Source organism: Cynoglossus semilaevis, chromosome 8 (assembly GCF_000523025.1).
Source record: "Cynoglossus semilaevis isolate Cse_v1.0 chromosome 8, Cse_v1.0, whole genome shotgun sequence".
NCBI lineage: Eukaryota > Metazoa > Chordata > Actinopteri > Pleuronectiformes > Cynoglossidae > Cynoglossus > Cynoglossus semilaevis.
This window is the reverse complement of record NC_024314.1, coordinates 19,381,525-19,406,478: the sequence shown is the minus strand read 5'-3', so window position 1 is coordinate 19,406,478 and position 24,954 is coordinate 19,381,525. Positions and strand designations below refer to the sequence as shown.

The 24,954-nt window shown below is 40.2% G+C and overlaps 1 protein-coding gene across 1 annotated transcript in view; it reads left to right on the top strand.

Moving 5' to 3' along the window:
• Positions 1-24,954, top strand: part of anks1b (ankyrin repeat and sterile alpha motif domain containing 1B) — a 111,720-nt gene that overhangs the window by 45,652 nt on the left and 41,114 nt on the right. The window contains exons 4-10 of the mRNA XM_025058108.1: positions 6,581-6,733; positions 9,000-9,143; positions 13,685-13,760; positions 15,724-15,825; positions 19,070-19,192; positions 19,663-19,850; positions 23,022-23,153. Coding sequence (XP_024913876.1) covers positions 6,581-6,733; positions 9,000-9,143; positions 13,685-13,760; positions 15,724-15,825; positions 19,070-19,192; positions 19,663-19,850; positions 23,022-23,153 — 918 coding nt within the window. The remainder of the gene's footprint in view (positions 1-6,580; positions 6,734-8,999; positions 9,144-13,684; positions 13,761-15,723; positions 15,826-19,069; positions 19,193-19,662; positions 19,851-23,021; positions 23,154-24,954) is intronic.

Genomic DNA, 24,954 nt, shown 5'->3' with positions numbered 1-24,954 from the left:
GACCGGCAGTGTTTTTCCCTTACACCCTGTTCATGTGTTGTCACTGTCACATTGTCCCTGGAGCAAAGATTGATGGTGCCTGTATTCAGGATGCTTATAAACGCCATATTTTCCCTCCACACTGTCGTTGTCTACAGCGAGACCTGGTGGCCTGCATACATTCGTCAGCCTGATTTATCAACTCTGACAGCGCGCTCGCACCCATCATCGAGACGTACGACCACTCGCACATCAACCCCGTCCTCCAATCATATCCCCAGCCCACGCTCAACATTACACAAGTCAGAGGTTGAGTGTGCACTCATATGTCTGTGCAGCCGACTTTTATTGGGTGTTCACGGCGAAGGGTTGCACCCTGTGTTTTAACATCGGAGGGAAACACAACATTTGTCGTCGCCTTTGTGTTCGCGGGGAGACAAATAGTGACAACAGTGGTAGGAAGGAGACAGGAGACAGCTGTAAATGGTGTTAAAGGTCCTGAGAGCGTGAAAAGAAAAAGAGGAAGAGATTGATAGTGAAAGAGCAGCCAGAACTGTTAAGGTTAGCCAGTTTGAGGCCGCGGCCAGTAGACAATTATTTTGGCTGGTAATTGGATGTTATTTGTTTGGCGGTAAATCAGTTCCAGCCCAGTTTTTACTGCCTAATAGTTCCCAGAACTGCTCACTTGTAGCTGTGGTTGTTAATTGTCTGAGCACATGTGTGAGGTTAGGGGACTCTGGGACTGGTAGTGGATTATAGAGTATACATGTTGTGTTCAGGAGTGTGTTTGAGAGACAATGACTCTCAGTTCTCAGTTAAATGATGGACAATGGGCAGCAACAATGTTCAAGTTGACTTTAAGCAACAGTGCCTCTGACACTGCCTTACCCTCAAGCAAAATGCTCAGAAGACCAGACCAAAGTATGTGAACCAACAGAACTTATGGTAGGAAAACAACCCGAAACAAACCTAATTACTTCAGCACTTTCCACCTCTTGTTACTGACCCAGAGCAAAGCTATTTAGTCTGTTACTGGGGTCACCGGTTAGGGATTTTTAGTCCCGCTGACACAGAGCAGATGTGTGTGTGGGAACCAGCGTGTAACTTTGGGCTTTCTTCTGCGTGGGCCTCTTGATGAGACAGTGTAAGAAGTATTTTGTGTTCATGTACGTGACAAACCAGGTCATGTACGTCCCGCTGAGTCCCAGATACACCCCAGGAATGTTTTCTTTTCCACCAACAGAAAGATGGACTGATGTTTTCTCTGAAATCCTTCTCTTCCATCTTCTCTTTCGCATGCACTGTGAACACTAGTACTGCAGTCGTTCCACATCAAAAGTATCACATATTTCCTTTGTTGTCACTTTAAGTGTTAAGAAATTCCCTACATGCCTAGATCCAGGTGCAATGGGTTCTGGGAAGCTGTAAACCCCTGTGAACTCAGGGGAAGGGTCAGAAGGTTCTTCAGCACCTGTAGGTTTCCACAGATGTTCTCCACGTGGTTCTGACGGTGGTGGTGTATCTCACAGCCTTGGTGATGCCACTCCCTCAAATAAAGCAAACCATATGTTTCTTTATGATCCATGTGTGAACACATGCTACTGTAACAGTAAACGCTGCTCTGGGAAAATTCTTCATCGAACATCAGACCAATGACTTCCATCCTGCTGCTGCCAGGACACACACAGTCACATGTAGCCATAAATTTTCATTAGGAGAACTGTTATGTCATATGTTAACCACAGTCTGATGTTTCAGACTGAGGAACTTTAAGGGGGAGTTTTGACTTGCTTACTAACGGCAGAACATTACTGTATTTGTATAGCAAGGTTCATACAATCATGCAGCTCAAAGTGCTTTAACAGTCTGACAAAAACAGGGAGTTGGCAGCCTTTGAGACGTGCCTAGTGATAAAGTCAATGTCCCCCCGGGAGCAACGGGGCTGAGGAAAATCTCCCTTTCAGTTTTGCTTGATTGGATCTATGAAGAAAACCCTCAGGCAGGGCTAGCTAATCACCGTTAATTGGGATTGGAAATAGTCTTAATTTACAAATTTTCACATGAAGTTCATGTGAGTGCTGCACTAGTCTTAGCCCAAAATGACCTCAGACACAAGATGACATCATTCCCTCGCCAGTACTTACCAAAACTCCCCCTCAGGTGACCCACGGTTTATGAGTGTGTGTATTTAGAGCCACTGAGAATCAAAAATGACTCTTGTACTCTAAAATAATCGTTGGTGTAAAATAATGAATGCGTTGGTGTGAAACTAATTTGTGGAGTTCTACTTATGAGTTTGGACTGGATTGGACTGGATTATGGTGGATTGGATTCATCTTAATACGGTTTGATTGGATTCAGTCGGCCTCGAACGGATTGAATATTTGATTCCCATATAAATAGTAACATCCTTAAGATAAATCCTTTAAAAGAAACTTTCAGCCCACGCCTCAGGGGGGCAGCACATTAGATAAAACCTACATGTGTTTAAGGACTGTTTTATGACGGGCTGACCCTCCATTGTTATCCTCCCCATTCCTCAGAGTTTATAGTTATTGCCTGTCTTTCCCGGTGCGTAAACAAACTCCCTTCAGCCTGAACTGAGGCTCTATACAAATGTCAGACTTTTCATATCACGTGCCGTATTTCACCATATATACTGTGTTTCATGCATGAAAATGGCAACATATGCTCACATTAAATAACATTAGGCAAAAAAACCCAGGAGGCAGAAGAAGGTTTAAAGTCATATATACACTATATGTTTCCTACTGCAGTTTTCCATATTTTTCTTACTTTGTCAAGCTCTCCCCAGTGCAGTGAGCTCAGCTGCTGGGATTATGAGATTATGTAACAGAGATAGAGTTTGTTCCGTGTGTCAGTCCATCAGCATTTACATGGTATACGTTAGAAATGAAAAGAAATCCTGTGCTTCACCTCCAGGGCTTCATTACAGCAGCAGCTCCTCTGATAAGACTGGCTTATTTGCATGGATTTAGTTTGTTTGGTTTCATGGAGATGAAATGAGACAGAGCTGATAGTGTTTACCAGGACAAGTGTGTGGGCTGGGGTGTGTGTGTGTGTATGTATGTGTGTGTGTGTGTGTGTGAAGGAAAGTGGTCTGCGTGTCTGCGGTAGATGCTCTGTGTGTGTCCTTCAGCTCAGAGATAATCAAGGAGACACTTCACTCACACTACATCAAAGTTGTCCAAACTTTAGTCCAGCGTCAGCAAGATTCCGTGATGGTAAAATACCTGAGGGCCAACGGCTCCTGCTGAGGATGAGGATTTAGTTTTTGATACTGTAATCAAGAATGTTAATTGGGTTTCTTCGTTTTTGTACAAATGCACTTTAGTTTTATAAATTAAATCCAGACAGTGCAATACGAACAAAAACCCCAAAGATTTGAATTGATGTTTCACTTAATTTAAATGTTAATCAAAGCAAAAAATATACAGTAGCTAATTAGTAGGTACAGAGGTTAAATTTAATGGTACAATTAGTTGGGTTAGTAAGTACAAAGGTTAAATTTAATGGTACAATTAGTTGAAAGATATATAAAGTTTAATCCAGGACAAACTAAACTGAATTATTATTAAAAATATACCATAAATCACGAAATGACAATTGAAATGAAAATGAATACTTAAAGAAAATAATTTAAAAAAAACGAATTTCCTGTAATAAACTATGCAGCTGATTGGATAAAAACGGCTCAGATGTGGATCTTTTTGATCGTACAGGATCTTCACATCTGTGGGTCCTTCGCTGTCCGTCAAATCCATACATGTGGCCAAAGGACAACCATCCCATCCATCCACTATGGACACGTCAATAATGTGCTGCCTCGCTGCGTGATGTGACATTAGTGGATGCTTGATGCTCGGAGCCCAATCAGCAACAATGCAGCGAGTGAAAGATGAAATTGGAAAACTGTCAGAGCGTGTGTAATTTGAACGTATAGTCTCTCTCTCTCTCTCTCCTACAGCTCTTCTCTTCTGCTCCACTTCACCGCAAGCTCTCATCTTCTGTCTGTTTACTTTTTAGTTGTTCAGTTTACTGTAGAAATATTGCATTTTATCCAAACAGTGAGCACGAGGCCCAACAAAACAAAGGCTTTATTGTGCGTTCAAGGCTGTACAAAGGCTCAGTGACTGCAGACAATGGTAGAGATTTAAAGTCCCAGCTGTTTTAGTATTTGTCTTGATTTATGTTTGTATTTGTGTGTGTTTGTGTGTGTACAGCAGTGTAGGCTGTGTTTTGCAGTTGTTAAATTTCCTCTGCATAATCTCTGATGAAATCCCACCCACCGAGTGGAGAAAAATAAAAAGTCTTTACCTAAAGACTTAAGTCTTTTCTGACCCCATTTTTGACAACACTATTGCCAATTGTAATATTTGACTCCCCTAGGCCACCGTAAATTATTCAAACCCATTAATTGGACTGCTGCTAACACACTGAGGTCACCTTCATTACTCATTTCTCTCCCACACCATAGTACTTGTATACACACAAGGTATGATTTGAAAACTCAGATCAAATTTAGAGTGTGTTCTGCTTGTTTTGAACTTTGGAAAGAGATTGAGAGTAATGCAGAAACATACTGTAGACACATCGATTTGGTTTTATTTGGACCATTTATGTGACCTTTTGGATCACTTTAATTTAAAAAAGAAGTTTTGTCCATAAGCTAGATATTGACTGCTATGCTTTTAGCTGCTTTTGAGCTACCACAGGTGATGTTAATCCACTACCAGTTCTTGTGGAAAACCGGTCCCTAAGGGTTCCAATGGTTAGTGTTCTTGCAGCACGTTATTCTCCATCATAACCATCCTGGGTTATTTCATTCGAGGTGAATCAAAGGCTACCTCGGGTTTTTCGCATTCACATTCACGATATATATATAAAAAAATTGTCACGATTTGATTATAAAAGTTAATACAAACAATTTGTAATTTATTTTCCCTACCCAATAACAATTGTAGTTAATACAAACAATTTTATTAATTTTATTTTCCCTACCCAATAACAATTGTTAGGGCATTAGAACCCATAAGAGAAATTAGTAGGTTGGTATGGACATCCTATGCGGCGTTACCCAGTCAGGTTATTATATAATGTTGCTATTCTGAGGACTTATTGTATTGCAAATATGTTCGCCATCTTTGATGTTTTGTCCTTCTTTTTTTTTTTTTGTCAGTAGTAGTAAAGGTTGAGCTGCTATTGTGTTGGTTCTCACTGACACGGCTGCAGAATACAAATAATGGATTGTGGCTGAAGGTGCCATTAATTTTTCTACTGCTGTTCTCTACCCTGTCGCCTGCTATTCATCACGAGTTTCTTTTTCATTTTTCATTCATTATTATTCATTCATTAATATTGGAAGCATCTTTATTTGAAACATCACCAAATTGAGTTTTATGTCTTTAGTTTTCTGCTTCTTTTGCCTTAAGCCTCGAAGAGTAAATAAAAAAAGAAAATCCATTTTATCCTTCACTCGATGTCATCAACTAATTATAACTGATTGCTCTGCATTCCCAGTGATTTCAGGACAGAGCAGGAGAATATTACTGCATTATGACGACAATATACTGTGTATGTATCATATTAGATGAGATTAAAGCGAAGTGATTCCTGTGGGAATACTGCCACTCCTGTGGAAAACAATAACACAGTAGAGTATTCGCTCAGGAAGAGCAGGTGGAGTTTATTAAACCAATGCAACCAATAATTACCCCAGTAAACTGCACTCAGGGTGGATAAGAGAGTGATTATTGAGATTACAGTACACAGCGCAGCTGCACTCCAACGCTCCTCTCTGCTGTGAATGGGGGGGGCGTGTCCTACTAGCGTGGAAACTGATTGGTCGAGTCACCATCTCACAGGCTGTTGGTCACGTGAATATCTTTGCGTGTGGGGAATATTTTTTTTATTCTTCAAACAAAATACTGAATCTCTTTTAACTCAACGATGTAAATGAAAGTAAGGATCTGGATCCAGATGAAAGACGAGGGAGGAGAAGGGATGCAGCTCCAGGGACAATGGGAGTAAGATCTGAACAATGTTGTTTCCGTGAACTGAAGTGGTATCGATGGGTGTTGTATTGAAGATGACATTCTCATCGGGGAATACCGTCCAGGGAAAATCCAATATGAAATAGAGGGAGAGACGGAAAGAACCAATAAATAAAGAACTCTCTACAACAGTAGGGCCCTACCTGCCCTATCAAGATGCACAATAATAAGTGAAATCCACCAACTATATGAAGCTACATTTTGTGTTAAATCTTTGCATTTTCCATATTAATAATCACCTGGATGAGTCACAAATAAAAACATAACTGATAATTAAATTAAAGGTTACATTCAATAACTTTTTTCTAAGCTTCTTGTAAAAGCTGCTTGGTCCTTGTACCTTTAATCCCATCCAGTCTTTCTCTCCTCTTTACTTTTGACCTTCACTCCTGCCTCCCTCCATCCCTCAGTTCTTCCTGTATTAGGTTTCTCCACCTCGATCTGTTCACCTAACCCCTGGCGTGTCTGCTGTTCATCGTCCTCCTACTCATCCTGCAGTCATTTTTTTTTTTTGTTCTTTTTCACAGAACCATCAGAAGGAGACGGCTCTCCACTGTGCAGCCCAGTATGGACACACAGAGGTGGTTTCAGTGCTGCTGCAGGAGCTGACGGACCCTACGATGAGAAACAGTCAGCAGGAGACGCCTCTGGATCTGGCAGCGCTGTACGGACGACTGCAGGTCATTGACTTTAACGCTCTTTTATGTTTTCCAGCCTCCGGTTCTCCAGGTATGGAGAGTTCAGATTGTTCCGTTTCCGTTTGAATTCACTTACATCACCAAGAAAAAGATAGCGAGCTCACATGTCACTTGATTTGTAGCCAAGTGGCAGTGAAGCACCACCGGTGATCGTGAATACGAGTGGACAGTGATGATTGATAGCTGGACTGTCTTAAAGGATGTGATCGCCGGTGATCGTGAATAGGAGTGGACAGTGAAGATTGATAGCTGGACTGTCTTAAAGGATGTCGTGCTATCGTGTAGCAGTCAGATGGTTGAGTCCGTGTCCAGTCGACTCAGCTTTCACCCTCGTCTCAAAAAGATCTCAAGTCATAGAGCCCCAATGAGACCCCCCATTCCTCAGGTACTCAAACGGGTACTCTGGCTGTCAACGTTGTGTAGTGTTTTGTTAGCTTTAGCATTAAACTCAGTCATGGGCTTTAGTAACTCAGTTCAAAGAAATTTAATTTTTTGATTTTAGGCTTGATGTAGAGTTTGAGTGAAGTCCATGGTGGGTGACAATCCAAGTCCCACAACAATATATTTTGTCATCTAAGCCCCGGAATTGATAAAGGAAACGTCTGACCCTGTTGAAAGTTGGAGTCTCATTTACATTTAGAAGTTCTTAAAACTGTCTCCGGAGATTGAAGCCTTTGAAATGAATGAGGTAGTCATGGTAATATAAAGGGCAGTGAAGCCTAATAAAGTAAAATTACTTTTTGAGTCTGACACACAGGAGAACAGATGGGAGAAAAAAAAGTGAAGGTTTAAGTCATTTCAGGTAACAGGAAAGTTCATATTTTAGCAGCTTATAGCTGTGGCTGTTGTTAAGGAGGAAGAGGTGAAGAACAAGCCTTTATGGCCAATGTAAATGGACAGGCACACAATGTGTCCTCTTGACACACATCTATCCAACCATTTTGTACTACTTCCAGGGTCACAGGAACAACAACGAGTGTGGGTTCACACACCTCAGTCAGTTAATATATGTCCACTCAGAATTGTTCCACTACATGCTGGAGGAGAAAAGAAGTATCGTATTGTTACAGTCTCGGTATCGGACATGAAAAAATGGTATCCAGCCATCCCTAGTTTGAACCACATTTTCCAGGTGGTCAGCAACTAAAACCATTAATTATCCATCTGTCAACATGTCTGAGACAGTCGGCGCAAAGTCAGTCCTTAAAGATTAAGCTTGTAAAGGTGGAGAAAAGAGGGAAACGCGTGAACATCTGCATTCATCAGGAGTTCTGGCAGGGCTCCTGGCTGAGGTGAAAACAGCAGCTGGTGTCTTCATCTGCCTGTTCCTCAGGACAACAGTGTGTGTGAGGGGTACCGTGCATTACAAAGAGTCCATGCACCGCAGAGCAATGTTGACGATTATTTGAAAAATGTCTCGGGAAGGAATTCAGTAAGGAAAAAAACGGGTACCCAGTTTGGGTTTTTCTTTTTTTTTGTCAAAACTGCGACAACAGGTCACAGCTTTACAAGTGTGTTCTGCTGTGATAAGGTTTGCCAACGTTCAAATGCAGCCTCGCATTCCATTTGCTCAGGTTGTGAGAAAATGAGGCAGTGCCACACGCAGGTTTGACTGAGGATGTGCGGATGAATAATGTATCAAGTCAGCAGCGAGTTGCCTTACCCTCCTCCCCCCCTAAAGTCAGCAGCGAGTTGCCTTACCCCCCCACCCCCCCCCCCAGACTTGGACTCTCACTGCTAATAATGAAGGGAAATCCCTGTGGTGGAGGCTACTGCTGTGTGAAACTGTAACTAACACAGGGCAAAAGTTTATGATGTGCACAAACACAGACACACAGACACACACACACACGTACGGGGAGGTACAGACACACATGTTAATGGAGGGAGCTTTCCAGAGAACCCGTCGATATTGAGGCGAAGCTATAAAAAGAAGAGTGAGGATAAAAATAGTAGCTGCACCACTGAAGCTAAAAAAATACACACACACATACTGCAGCCACGGGGAGTGACAGGACTTTGAAATTCAGGCAAAACAAGGTTAAAAAAAAGGGAAGGATGCTGAGTGGGGGGGCAGTTGTGTGATGAAGGCCGGTGGTCCACTTGGAACACCAGTTGTTTACAATTACATTTTATTATTTACATATTTATGACATGAGATGTGTGTGATACTATATAAAAAAACCCCTACTTCTACATCTGAGCTTCATCTGCCTTGGGTTTTTGTCTGACGTGTGGTTTTGTGCAGGTGGTTCGCATGCTGGTCACCGCTCACCCCAACCTGATGACCAGCCACACTCGCCGACACACTTCGCTTCACCTGGCTGCCAGGAATGGACACCACAGCACGGTGCAGACCCTGCTGGAGGCCGGCATGGACGTCAACTGTGTGGTGAGGAAGCTTTTCATACGTTTTACTGCAAACCTGGGGTTTCAGACAGTGGTGCAGTCAGAGCCACAGATGGGTTCAGGGAAGAATCAGGGTAACAGCAGGATCAGCTAAAGGTCAAAATAACAAAATTTTAAAAAAGAAAATTTGATTTTTAACATATTGTGATAAATTATTATCATCTCTTCTTTAGTATCTCCGCCTGTCTTGCGGGAGACCTGGGTTAAATTCTCCGACGGGGAATTTCTTTATTCTTATGATGCTGAATGTTTCCTTAATTTCCCAAAGGGAATTCCCGAGGGATAAATAAAGTTGTGTTTATCTATCCATGGTAGTAATTTTTCAGTAAATATAACCCTGTTTTAGCAAAATGCTTGGCAGACTTTCAACTGAGTGCGTTTGTGGCAGCATGTGCAGTCCACACCTCCTATGGTGTGCTGCTGAAGAGGGATGAATAATTGATTGGGAGGAAAGTCTACGAGTGGAGAAAGAGGAGGAGGAGGAAGACGTGTTGTGCCTTAAATGTCCTGAATCTTCAACACTTCCTTTACATTTGTAGTATCTTCAGAAAAAGTATATTTAGCATTTTTACTGGATCTTTCTCTCTGGCGTCCACCTTGAAAAACAGAATTATTTCAGCTCATTTCCATGTGTTTTTGTGAATCCACCATGATCCTCTGGCATCTTATGCACCTTTTTGGCAAACATTCACCTGAATTTTCCTTGTTTTTACTTTTTGTGGTTAAATTCCCAAGAGTATATTTTGTGCGGTTTTTGTCCGTTTTAAGCATTTCAAAAAAATGTTCAACGTCAGTATCTTTATATCTGGGTTCACTCTTTTACTCAGGCATCCTATGGAAAGCCTTCCTTCAGTCTTTGACTCTCAGATCAGGTCTGTGTGTGTTCACATACCAGAAAGATACATGGAAAATCAGCCTCAGGGGCTTTGACTTTTGTGAGTGTCAAAAAGCTGCAGAGACATTATCAAAAAAAATTCTCAAAATTGATTTTTGAGCACAACCTGAGAATGTTTAGTTATAAAACAGAATCCATTTGTCACAGCAAAGCGCAGGGCCGGGCCATGTGGGATATTGACATTAGCATGTGGAATTGGATGGAGTGTGTGTTGCTCATTTTACTGTTCGTATGCAGTTTTTTTTTATGCAGCACATGGCGAAGGAGATGAAATGACAGAGATCAGTGAGTGTGAGAAAACAAATGTGCTGAGGAGAGCAGGTTATCACCAACATTCTGTCACTGTGTTCTGCCAGAGCAGTGTGGAAATAGACATGTGTGTGTGTTTGTGTTGGTCCATGTGTATCCGTGAAATGATGAGATACAACTTGACCTGTCGGAAACCAGAGTGGACCTGCTTCTCCCACAGGGAGGAGATGACTCAGCCTGGAGGAGCTCCTCCTCTCTGCCTTCTGTCCTTGCTGCAGCCTGTGTGTGTGTGTGTGTTTTTGATCCAAAGAGGCTGTGGTTGTGTTTCTCTGCAGGGATTTGGCCTCAGGCTCCATGTGTCCAGTGAAAACGAACGCCACATGTCTTTGATTTGGTCATTCGACCTTCTGTACCTGCTGCTCAATATTTGTGTTTGCAGTGTTGTTAGTTTTTTTGGGGGTTGGAATATTGAGGGTTTTCTTGCACAGGTGGAGTGTCTGTCAGTGAGAGAGTGTGTGTGTGAGAGTGGGTCTGCATGAATGCATGTGTGACAGACAGAGTGTGTGTCTGCAGGTGTGAGTGTGTGTGTGTCTCTCCATGTAGGAGAGGGTGTGTATATCTGGATATAGTAAAATTGTTCAGGTCAGTAATTGGAGTCAAGCCATAGGTCTGTCTGAGTGTGAATGAATAATTCAACACAGTCAAACTCTCTCTCTCTCTCTCTCTCTCTCTATATATATATATATATATAATATATATTTATAAATAAATAAAAATATATATGTATATATTTATATCTTTCTTTCTCTTTCTCTCCCTCCCTCAATTTCCCTTTCGGATCCTGTCTTTAAATAAAAATAAAAGAGAACTCCATGCAGAACAAACTGCTGCTGAGGTCCAGTCGGTTTCCCGACACAGTGTTTGCGGGTGTTACTCTATTACCCTCATCCTCAAGCGACTGTTGGGTCTCTGTTTTTAAACAGAAAGTCAACTCACGTTCAATTCATGGAAAATCTGTAGGAGGGAAAATCTCTTCCTGGTTTGCCTTGTGACATCACTGCAAAGTCATTGTGGGAAACAGGACAGGAAGTGGTGCAGAGGTGACTGTGAGGCGGGGTAAGGCCAGGAGGCCATGTGTGTGTGTGAAATGGGAGCATAATTTCCTCTGCTTGTTTCCTCCTCTCCCACCTCCTCTTGTTTCCTTGTGGCCCACACCGTTGGATCAACATCCTTAATTTCCACTCGTTGATTCCCTCAGTGACTCGACGAACACGTTCACCTTCATCTTCTGCTGTAAAGGGAACATTTGAGGTTGTTTCTTTGTTTTCTTCATCTGTCTCATGTTTCCTTGGTGCTGACACTTGTGTTGTGGAGGAAACAGAGCACCGAACGTGAATTTGGCAGAACTTCGTGCAGCGGTTGTTGATGTGGTGCAGTGTCCCAGCTGGTGATGTATGATCCGAGCTGGCTGTCCTCCACACAATTTATCATCATTAGACGCAGGAGTTTGGTCAGGTTTTTTTTTTTTTTTTTTAAATCTGCATGGTGAGGAAACCGACCTTGAAGGATGTGATGAATGCAGGATTTTCTGCATGTTGATCTGCATGTGTGTTAGCTTGAAATGTTCATTTGAGAAGTCACTGAGTGTGAGTTGAACTTGTTGTCAGGCTGTTGTGTCCCTGAGGCGTTTTGGTTCTTGCCTCCAGGATGTTGGATGAGGCAGGTTTAGAGATTATTTTGGATCGAGACAAAATGTTGCTTAAATATCTGATATTCTTGAAAACGGTTGTGGCTGTTGAGAGAAAAGAAATATCACACAACACTCATGCAAGTTTGGGGTTTGTTCAGGATTGCAAGTAAAAAAACCTGATGTGAGACAGTAATGCCTTAAGTTGAAGCCAGAAATGTTACCACAAAAGAACTGAAAACTAACCAACGATTTTGAAAAAGCTGAAGGTTACTGACATTCAAAATAGTCAAACGACACAAAGTAAGTAAATGTTCATTTTCACTAAAACTAAGTTCAGATTTTACCATAGAAATAAGTAACGTTATTGAAAAACCATCACAATTCCATAATAAAGCATTAATTAAAAAAAATGAAAAAGCTTAAATCTAGCAAAATCTTTACCAAAAATGTGAAAAAAGAGAATTGTCTAAAAGTCAAACAAAAGGTTAAAACGATAACTAAAAGAAAGCAAAAAAATTGATTCATTAATAGATCAAAAATGTATTTAAAAAATCATCACGGTAAAACTTGTCAAAAAAAGGAATAGGAAAAAATAACGTACACGTTTGTCGTTAGCATTAGCATCTCTGGGCTGCAGTACTGCCTGTATACTGAGCTGTACTCCCATGGTGAATGATTAAACTGCTGTTTGATTAGACTGTGTCTCTTCAGAAGTGGGCTTGTCTCCTTTATCCCTGCTGGTCCCAGATCTCGCATTTTGAAGCAAAGCTGTCCTGCTCCACTTTCCATGTGTTGCATCACATCAATAACGTTCCCATTAGCGGCGTTGTAGCATATAGGAGCTGGAGCATGAGGTAGAGAGCGGGACAGTTTCCACACAGACTGTCTCTGCTCGGGTAATGGTTTGAATCGTCTTGGCCTAAAACAGTGAATCCGGCCCTGTTAATGCAAACATGCGTGACGAATAACGAGAGAAGAAGCAGCAGATTGGAAGACACCACGGGATAAGAACTGGGCTGGGTTTCAGTTCGATGTTTAACTAAGAAATGTTAGTAAAATACATTTTATTTTGGGGTTGGTCTGGTCAGACAACTAATTTTTTTATTATACTTTTTGGCTAACTTATATTAGCTTAGCTCAAGGTTACAATACATTTGAGACATGCTTTCACCAGGGGGCGCCACACCACTTTGGAAGCTTCAAAAAAGAATAACAGGTGAATTGGATTTTCATGGACTGGTCTGAGACACCACTGACTATAACTTGACTCATTATTTTCTAACGTCATACAAACATGAATTCGAACTAAATCTGGAGTCAATTCTTCAAAATCCTAGCAGACCCTGGGAACTCAAATTGAACTTGACTTAAAATGTTTTCCACTGATTAGACTTGACAGCAGACTGCTTCACTGCTTTGTAGCTCTTCCTAACCTTAAGAGAGTTATGAATCGGTCCTCAGTTTTGCAGATTTATGTCATTAAAAAATGATCCAGCTCTGACACGAATTCAGTCTTTTTCTTGTGATATTTTCTCTCTCTGCTCCACAAAGTTCTTACATCTTCTTTTCTCTTTGTTTTCAAGCCATAGAATTGCCATGTTTCTCTCTCTGCTCCACAAAGTTCGTACATCTTTTTTTCTCTTTGTTTTCAAGCCATAGAATATTAATATTTTTCCTTCTTCTCCTTCAGACGGAGAATGGCAGTGCCCTCCATGAAGCAGCTCTCTTTGGGAAGATGGATGTTGTTCGTCTTTTGCTGGAATCAGGTAGATTTACAAAGAAACACCACAGAAGTCTGATTAGAGTCGTATGTACTTTATCAATTTGTCTTTTACCTCCTGGCTCTTTTTGCCTACAAGCAATATTTTTTGTGTTTTTTTTTTTGTTTAACAGATTGTGGTTTTAATTTAGCCTTGGGTGAGATTCAAACATTTGTGTGTGTTTTATTTTTTATCATCTTTGCCCATTTGCCTCAGTAATTAAAGGTGTACTGTTTTTTTTTACTTTGATTTAGTAATGTATTCTGAAGGCATAGTGGCCAAAACAAATCCCAGAGGACTTTGCAGTAGAAGGGCTTACATTAATGAGTCATTTGTGAATTTACAGAATTAAACTGTAAGAAAACAAAATAATTTATCAAATTAGTTTTTAAATTCTAGATTATATTGTACTACATCAAGTTTATGTCAGTGAGTTTGACTCAAATTACTGTACCTACGTAGTAAACCATAGTTAAATAGTAACAGTAATACAAAACATTAATGCGAAACAGTGATACAACATTTTTGTTGAATAAACCTTGTAAACTAAATACAGTTGAGAGTATAAAGAGTTTGGTCGTTGCCCTCCCACGTTCCTCCAGGACTTCCTGTTTCCTGGAGCACTTCCTGTATGTTGCCATGTTCTTTTGGCCTTGCTTTAATTCAGCTTCCTGGATTAGGACAAGTGAATAAATGTGCTTTAGTTGCAGCAGGAGAGAGGTTGAGGTTACATAAAACATGGTGACTTTTCTTTGGAAAATGCAGGAAAACAGCTGATGACGCCCAAATAAGGACACCACAAATACCTTCCTGCCATATCAGGGGTATTGTGGTGACAACTGTTGAGCGTATTATTAAAGTTACTTCTTGGCATTTGTGAATTTATCTCACTTAGATTGTATCACCAGTTAAGTGTTTTCAACTTTATATCTTCATTTTTTAAGTCATATTTTAAATTACATATATTTTTTAAAACATGTTTCTTTGATGGGATTTTTCTGATGTAAATTTATGCTGTGGCTCATAAAAGGCTGAGGTCATAATTGTTGGATGGGAATGTGTTCGTAATGACAAGCTTGGATATCAGGTGTTAATTATACATTATTATTTTTGTATCCTTCAGCTGAATCATTTTGATTGAATGCTCTAAACAAAAACAGAGGAGGAAAATAACTACAGTACGAGAAAAGGTTTTTAAAAGTTTGTAAGATTTAAATGTGCTTCTCCTTCCATTTTTACTCATTTCCCTTTATTCCTGTCTCTTGTGGTTCCCAGTAGAGCGACTAGAATGGAGGTGCATGCATTTTTTATGTCAAATGGACCAAATCAGGGGAGAAAAGGAGGGGAACTGAGAGCATTTAGGTAAAAGAGGCAAGAAATAACACTTTGTTTTTTACTTGATAGTAAGATTCTCAGTTTGAGTCTTGGGATTCTGCCTCATTTTTGTTTTAAACCTGTTTGTGTGTTTGTGCAGCTCCAGCTATTGTGTGTGAGTGTCTGGGAATGTTGGTCAGCACAGTCAGGTGTTGAGGTGACTGTGTTCTTGTGAAATGACTCAATGGAAGCTGTAATTGAAGAGTCTTCATGAATAAATAAAATCTTACATTCATACTCTGCTCACTGAAAGTCATTCAGGTTTTGCTGACTAGAGTGTGTGTGTGTGTGTATGTGTCTGACGTTGGGTCACAGTCTGTGCTGTGTACATCAATTATTCCCAAACACTGGGTCACGGCCTAGAAATGGGACAAAGAAGATCTTTTTTTGTCATAACATTAAGTTTACATTTTTAAACCTTGTATTATTACCAATTGATATTGGTTATTATCAATACTTGTATTTGTATCTGGAATCTGTATATTAATATATCTTTGTCTGTCTGTGTGTCTATCAATCTATCTATGCAGTAGTTCATTAATCCAGAATAGTGGCGTTGCCATTGATTAATTCTGACTGTTTGTTTGTGTTGCAGGAATCGACACGAATTTGACAGACTGTAAAGGGAGAACAGCTTTAGAGATCCTCAGAGAACATCCTGCTCCTAAATCTCAGCAGATCACTGCTCTAATTCAAGGTAAACACACACACACACACACACATCTAAGCCAACCATTACAAAGATATACATACTTGATCCAGTCATTAGTCTTGATCCGGACCTTAACTCTAATTCAATCTCAGTCTGTTTCTAATCATTCACACTACATCTACTATACAAAAAAAGTCTGTTTCTAATCATTCACGCTACATCTACTATACAAAAAAACCCCTGCGAAATGTCCCCATGAGGACAAAGTGTCCCCATGAATATAGTATTAAAAAAAAGCCTTCCCAAGTATAGCTGCACCTGGAACACACACACATGCACACATAAACACACTGTTGTGAGAATCTGGGTCAGTGCAGACTTGCAGTTTCTGAAGTATAGATCATTTGTACAAATGGAGTTGTGACCTGTTCAAGGAGACAGTGATTGATGGAAGCCCTGGAAGTTCAGTTCATTTCACCGTGAGCTGTTGATGAATGTTGTTGAAGTTGGAAACTTGGTGGTTGTAGTTGATTCCTGGCAGGTTGAAAGTGTTGTCTGCCAATAGAAAAGCCCTTTTCCAGGAAGTTTATGGGCCACTTGGAAACAATGGGCACTTTTGTATATGTGTTGGTTTGTGCAGAACAAACACACAGGACAGTGTTGTCTGAATCATCTGTCATTATCCAGAGTTAACAAACAAGCCTGATTCTTCCAGAACAGCGTCAGAAGAGCCTCAGTATGAGGAATGTAGCCCACAGTTTCGTTACCACGTATCTGTGTTTCCTGAGTACGACCTGACAAAGAACCCAGTTGGTCTGATCCAGGCAAAAACCACCAAAAGAAGAAAAAAAAAGTACTATATTGATCCCATATTTGGGAAATTGTTTTGTTAGCAGCAGATATGCTGTTAACAGGCTGCACCCAGCAGGCGCCAAGCATGTGGGTTCTCTGGGTATCGAACCCAGGATTCTCTGGGAGCTGACTTTGAAGTTTGTTTCCCACATTTTAGGTTCTGGTTAAAAATCTTAGTTACGATTATAAAGATGCAGATACAGTGGCAGGAATTGATGAAAGACACTCACAAAGATCTTCTTCAACAGCTCTGATTATATTTTTAGTTTTCAGTCATCTGCTGCCACCTAGCAGAAGAGGATTTAATTGCTCTGCCTCTCATGCTTTGACGAGCAAAGCAATAAACAATGCAATAAATAAATAATAATTTTCAGCCCAATTAAGTGAAATTGGATAATTTTCAACAGCACACGTAATGATCACTCACGTCACACTAGTGTTCCACGGTACACTGGTTGGGAATCACTGGTCCAGACAAGTTTCATGAGTCACATTTATTATATTAAATTGTTTGATAAACCTACATTAGATTTGGTAAACCACATTGTAAATCTCCTGATAATGAACCAGATAAGTACCCTAGGTATGACCCAACATCAGACCAAAAGAAATTCTACTCTAATGTTTGTGGCCCACTTTGTGGGCTGCACCAAGAGTTTTTACTTTTAGAAAGATTTAAGAGTATTATTAGCATCTTTTTAACTTCTGTTTAACTTCAGTTGTGATCAACATCACTCAGATCCTGGTCCCCCATAATCCTTTGGAAGTGCATGTACATTCTTGTGCCTTTGGTTACTGAATGAAACATTTGAAAAATGTGCAGTAAACACTGGAAAATGCTGTAAATAAAAGAGTCAAACATGGCCTACAATCAATCAGCACCAACAAGGGCACTTTCACAGACTTGAATGAACCACTTGTAGCTTTTCAAATGCCACAAACCATGTGATGGAGGATACGGGTTAGAAAATAGCATCCATCAAAATCTCATCTGAGTCCAGATTTGGACTGAAAGTGTTTTCTGTGAGACTGAGTGAGAAAGAGGACACAGCTGTGAGTCGGTGAATAGATCAGCTGCGTGAAATTTCCTGTTGGAGAGGAGAAGGGAAAGGACACACACGTGCAAACACACTAGACGTGCAAACACACCCGACCGACACACATGTAGTAGTGAAGAAGTGTCAGTGTGTGTGTTTTTAGCAGCCACAGGCTCCTCATTATGGAGAGATTCTCATTTGATTTAAGACCCGGCGATTCATCGGATACTGCTCAGATTCATTAACACTTCACCACTGTTTTACTGCCCAGCAGCATCTGCCCGGGTTCCACTGAGCTGTGCAGCAGTCTGGCCGTATAAAAAGAAGTCAGACCTGGGGCTGTATGAAGTTCTTGCTTCAATTAAAAAAAAAAAAAAAAAAAGCGCTGATGTTCTTGGGAGGAGCAGTAAAACTGTCAAAGGAACTTTAATCCTCATTTACTGACTTTTATTGTGCTTCAGTGACTGCATGTAAACGTGCTTGTGGAGTGTAATTACTGACGCTAATGTGAAATGAAATGGAGTCGAAGGAACACACTGGAGAAGACGTCGACTTTATGCTCGGTTTTCTCAGCCTTTATAATCACTTTAAATCTTTTAACCTGCTCAATGCTAGCTCTGGTGAAGCTATCTGCTAACAATCATTTCACTAAATAAACTATTATCTATAGCAACTGTAGGAAAAAACAATATTCACTTAGATTGGGTTAGCTTCAAGCTATATAGCATTTGAAATTCTATACTTGGACCCTGGTTGGACTTATGCAACTCAGACTGTTCTGAACAGTCCTTCATATTTAACAGGACTGTAAATGTATATTTCATATGTGGATGTTTCAAGGCCATTCTGCCCCAAACCACCGATGATATACACACTGGGTTCCTCATTAGCCCTGAGCAGCTGCTGCAGGATTATTTTTTATTTATTATTGATTGATTCCCAACACATTTTTCTCCCGTTTCTTTCAACTTCTTCTCTCCTTATATTCCCTTCCTTTTTCTTCCTATTCTTCTCCTCCTTCCTTTTCTCCTTTCCATGTGTTCTGTTCTCTGTTCCTTTCTCCTCCTTCCTTTTCTTCTTTCCATGTGTTCTGTTCTCTGTTCCTGTCGTGCTCTACCAGAGCTAAGCTCTGTTGGCAAAAGCTCTGGAGTGAATATGTGAGTTAAGTGTGAATCAAATGCAGCACAATCTGTTCACCACGCTGATGACTGTGCTTTTATATTGATCCATTAAAATGCCTCTGAAGTGCTTCTCCTCTTCATCACCACCTCTCTATAAACCTCCAAAACCTGTATTCTTGCCCTATGTTTAACCACTTAAGTCCTGTTTGACCCCAACATTCCTCTCTTGTCTTGGGTGGATGCCTAACCTCGCCTCCTTGTCTCCACTCGCCTCTGTAGAGTACATGATGGACGAGATGGAGAGAAGGAGTATCGTGGAGGAGCCTGTACGCAAATGTCCCATCCCTGTGCCTCGGACCTCAGTCCCCTCACCCTCTGCCTCCCCCTCCCTGAGACACAAGAGTGAGTACAAACAGAACGGTGTGTAAAGTTGAATAAAACCAACAGAACCAGGACCTAAATAGACATTTGATTTCAATAGAAAATAGACACATATTTCACATGAAATATTAATTATATTAAAATAAAGAAAAACACATTAAAATATAATTTTAGGTGTTATAAATAAATACTTTTAACTTTTTACCTTCACTCTGCTGGAGTTAAACTGTGCCGTTAAAATTTTCTATCCTTACCCGCTGCTGCCCCTTAGGGACCAAACACGACATTGCACTCCACTCCACTCCAATTTTTTTTTCTATATCTGCTGATATGATAGATTTGATGTTATAAACTAAAAATCCAATAAGCAAATCTTGAAATAACTTAAATTTAACAGTTAAAATATGTGAACACTGTCTGGGAAATTTAAACCAAAACTTAAGGCATATACTGTCATATTAACACCATCATCTTCTCCATCTCTTGACCAGATGACGCTGTGACCAGTGAGTTGTCCAAGCTGCTTCATGAGATCAAGAAGTGCAGGGACAGAGATTACTCCTTCGAGGAGCTCTGCCACACCATCTCCTCTCACTCCATGGACAGCGTCGGCAGTGGACGGCTGTCTGACGACGACCGTCCGGAGAGACCCAACGGAACCCTGACCAGAGTCGGCAAGGTTGGTTCGGACTTTAAATGTTATAGTTTTTCTATCATTAAGTAGAGATGCAACTAAAAAAAAAAAATTCATTGTCATAAACTTTTAAATAGTAAATGTTAAGTGGCAGTTCAGGTTTTACAAATGATCTTAGTCAGTGTTTTATATTTACCACAATTAATTAGTAAATCAGACAAGAAAAACGAGATTCATCACGTGTTTGTATAATGTGGGTACTTAATCAAACCACTGTTTATAGCGTTTTTAATTATGGAGATATTTCCACACTTTTGGATTTTTATTTACATTTGTAGACAGACTTATTAACACCTCAAAGTTTACACAGCATTTGTTTAATGTGAAGGTAGTCTTTCAACAAACTGACTCTATTTATGCACAGTTAATTGACTTGATTTACAGGAAGAAACACAAATATTTGCACATAAAATATTTGTTTTAAAAAAGGCCCAGGTGGTATAGAAGCGGTTAGTGTTCTTGCCTTACAATAAGAGGTGCAGTGGTTTGATCCCTGGTGGTGACAGATAGTCTTTCTGTATCTGTATCTCATGTTTATCCTGTTTGCACCCCCACCCTCATCTTCTGCCTCTCCATCTAAAGGTTTAAACAGCTTATCTGAGTCCATAATGTGAAGTTTGACAAAACAATTTATATTCCAGGCAATTATGTATATAAATGAACTCCCAACGGGTAATTGACGTTATTGATTTGCCCACCAGAGCGCTGTAATAAAAAAGCCCGTAATATGTGCATTTAGACGACAGAGGGCAGTGTTGCACCGACTAAATCCACTCATAATATATTAAAACTTAATTTTTAAAATATTTTTATTACAAAAAAAATCTGTGTCTCAGTGTCTTCGTTCATATGCATATATTTAGTCAGTAATTGCCTGTGTTCATTCAGTCGTTCAGAGCCCACAGACATACGTTTTATTGTTCACTTTTGTTTTTGTCTGGATCAAAACCCTCTGTGTTGGATTTACGTGACTTGTTTACACTCTGACTCAGTGGAGCCGATGTCTGAGGTTGATCTAAGGACGTATTTGGTGTTAAAGTTAAACCTCATTAGCTGAGCACACAATCACAGTGTTGACAACACAGCTTCGGGTTTTATCTGCTCCATTGTCACAGTGCGGGACTCGGAGGTCATCCATCACTCTGACCTCCCACCTGAACACACACACACGGGGTAACACACATGTGTGATCTGTACTTGTTTTCTGGGCCTTCTATAACATGTCTGCTTCAATTTTTCTTCCCATTAACCTTAACTTGGCAGCAGCTACGCTGACACTCACATGTGACACTGACCTTTAGTTCATTATGTATGGACACAGGAAGAGGCAGGTTACTGCAGGGCAGTGGAACGAGTGGTCAAAGCCGTATGGACACAGGAAGAGGCAGGGCAGTGGAATGAGTGGTCAAAGCAACACGCAAACACTGGTTAAAGTGCTGTCAATGGTCTGAAAACAAAAGTGTAACCTTCACCTGTGCAGCTTAATAATTTATTATTAGAATCAGGTTCTGTTCTTGTATTACTAAAATGTGTTCAGATATTTCTTGACCTCATTTATGCATTTAATTCTCCTTTAATTGGATTACTTAGTTTTCAACAAAGCATTATATTTTCCAATGATTGCCAGTTCAAACTCAGTTCACGTCCTGTAAAGTGTGACGCTGTTTTAATTTTTTTCTTGGATGAAGTAAATCATTTTCAAACGTAGACAGACACAGACAGAATATGTTATAATTATGGAGAAATGTTATTAATCTGTCTCTGTGAGCCGTTCCAACAGACAGCTAATGAAATATTGATCAGTGATGCAGTTGTCAGTGCATGAATAATTAAAGGCTAATTGTCTGGTTGGAGTCATGTGTCTACACTAGAACGTCTATTCTTTATTCACGCGGTTTAGTTTTTTTCCACAATATTTAATATTCTGCCCTCATATCAGCCATTTGCAATCTGTGCTGATTGGTGACCTTTTCTGGTTCCATCTCTCCGTCTCCATCATCACTTCTGATCTTCTGCTCCTCTCCATCTGTCTGTCCTTTCCTTTCTCCCTTCCTTCCTTCCTTCCTTGTCTCTTCTGAGCATTCGTGCCTCAAATTTTGTCCTTTTCCATCTATTGTTATTTGTAAAATCTTCTGTGAAGTTTGCCGTGTCTGTGTCGCACCGTGACTTTTACCTTCTGGTGCTTCATGTGGTTCACTGAGATATCAGCTGGATCCTATCTGTCCTCTGACACACACATCGACCTCCCGGGAGTCGAAGAGCCCCGGGGAAGGACACACACACAGCATTTGTTGTTTTGCTGCTTCTTCAGTTTGACTCTGTTGGTCCAACCTTTTTTTTTTTTTTTTAAATCAGAAATTAGTGACATTTTGGATATAAATGCCACAAATTTGCCCTTAATTTTTTTTTGTTATAAGGAGTGATTCTTATTGTTCCTGAAATGTATATATGGTTGTTTGCAAACCTGAAAAAAAGAGAAAATCTAAACTTAATTAAATTAATTTAATTTAAAAGACAGACAAAGCTCATCAAAAATGTAGTATAATTTAGCCAAAGTATATTCAAAGGGTATAGTTAAACAAAAAATGAAAAAAGGGAAACTTTAGCTCTAATAGGCTAAAGTCAGAAATGCTAATTAAAGAGTAAAAAACAGTTATTGTAAAACATTGTAAAATAAGGAATGGAAGACTTCCAAAAGACAAGCTACAGTAAGACAGACTAGTGCTAAGGTTTCTACAGTAAGAAATTGAGAAAAAATACAAGGAAATATTTGAAAAAAATTATATTTTACAAAATTGTGTAATAAGTTTAGTTGGAAAATCATTAGCATACAAGTAATGACATACAGTCATTCTACTCTGTCTCTTTGGTATAACATAAAACATAGCCGTTAGCATGTTAGCAGCAAGTGGATGTTAAATAGGAGAAAACAAGTGGCATTTTAGTTTCGTTTTGGCATTATGGGTGCTGGACTATTATTAGAAAAACCACCTGATAAATATCAGGTAGTTTCAGACTTTATCACAACACCGAACTTTTTCAACTTGATCTTTATTAAAAACTTCACCCCTACTGGGAGCAGACCTTTGGACCAATCAACTTGATTGTTAGGCTCCACTTCAGGAATTGACTTTTTTTCTGCCTGTGTTTCTACAGAGGCAGAACAAACCTCTGGCTGCAGCTGTGGAGGAAGAGGAGGCAGAAAGAAGCTGCGGTCCCACTGGATTCTGGGAAGCCTTGACTCCTTGTAACGGCTGCCACAACCTGGGCTTCCCCAGCCACTCACAGGTACGGGTTGTCTTTGGTGAAACTACCGTGTGTCCAATGTTACGCAGCATCATATCAGCTCTGGTTCATGGTCTCGGTTGTTTAATTACAGATTATTACCATTTCGAAATGTAATTGCCACTGGGGGGCACTCAACTCAATTCAACTATTTACTCACTTGGTCTTAAGAAATAGGAGCTTATGTCACATAATGAACATATCACAATCTGTTTCTAACATGAAAGTTTGTTAAACAAAAACACCCCCACACTGATTCAACTTTGAAATTACAGGTTAGTGAAGCCGATGTTGTTCTGAATGAATACTGACACTGGTTACCCTGGGAAACCAAGTGGAGGAGCCGTCACTCCATTGTCTCATTTTGTCTAAGACTCTTCACTTCTGCAAGAATCAGTGCTTTCTTTTAAAACATCACTTTGTGTGTACCTCCTTTAGGCTAAGAACTAAATCAAATTTGAGTAGAATTTTATTTTGCATGAATAAAAAACATTATTTATACAAACATCAATTAAAATACATTTCTAATAACTTAGTTGACCGCTAACATCTGCCTCCTCCATCCCTGCAGGGGGAGCTACAAACAATGATTAATTGCCTTGGTCAAGCGGAGTAATTTCCTGCAACACTGTTGTCTTATATACTGTAAATTTGAATTGGGTTAAAATGAGACTGGAATAGTAAATAATAATGAATAGACTAGACCAGTCGTGGGCAAACTTTTTGACCCGTGGGCCACAACAGGTCCTAAAATTTACAGGGGGGCCAAATTAGGAGCAGGTAGATGGAGCATTAAGATAAATGACAAGTAAAGTCAGGGATAAAGGCTAAAATTTTAAAATTTCTTTAGCTTTTTCTACACCATCTGTTGGGGAAATGCAGGCTGTGCAGAGAAAACGCAGAAATACAGGATAATGATAATATAAATTAATAGCATATTTTGGACAAATTTGGCGGGCCGGATTATAAAGGCAAACAGGCCACATCCGGCCCCCGGGCCTTAGATTGCCCTCGCCTGGACTAGGCTATGGCTAAAACATCAAAATCTAAATACAGCATTCAACGAGAAGGACTTCAACAGTCAAGCAGATCCTGTTCTTTATTACCACACCTTTCTCTTCCCCATAGTTTACTGCTGATAAAGCTTCCCCTTACAAATATAAAAGTAAATAAATAAAATAATCAAAACTACTGAAGCTTGAAATCAGTCCTTCTCCATCTACTTCCTCCTTTTTTTTTCTCTGCTCACACGCTCAGATCCGTGAGCTCCGTTCATACGATGAATGCCGGCGTTGTGATGCACGTTGGCTGTAACGGCAGCACATTTGACAACACAACAGAGCCTCTGTCTTCTGCACTTGCAGCTTGACTTGACTGATTGACTGACTGGCAGTGTGCCTGCAGAGCTCTGCACCTGTGAGTGTGAGTGTGTGTGTGTGTGTGTGTGTGTGTGTGTCTGCAGATACATCTTTGGTTTGTCATCATCATCATTTGGAGTTTGTGTGTGTGTGTGTGTGTCTGCAGATACATCTTTGGTTTGTTATCATCATCATTTGGAGTTGTGTGTGTGTGTTTATGTTGTGGAGAGGGTGTGAGAAGGAAGGCAGAGTGAAGGAGTTGGAGGTTGACTTATCACTGCATAATTATGTTGGTGTTGTGGTTTATGGGCTGCTGTGATGGCGACAAAAGACTCGATCTTAAATATAGAAGAGCTTTTGTTTTCATGAAGGTTGTGTTGAGACAAAGCATGGCTCCATGTAAACACTTATTGGAAGTACTGCTGGGATTCGTTTGATAAACAGTA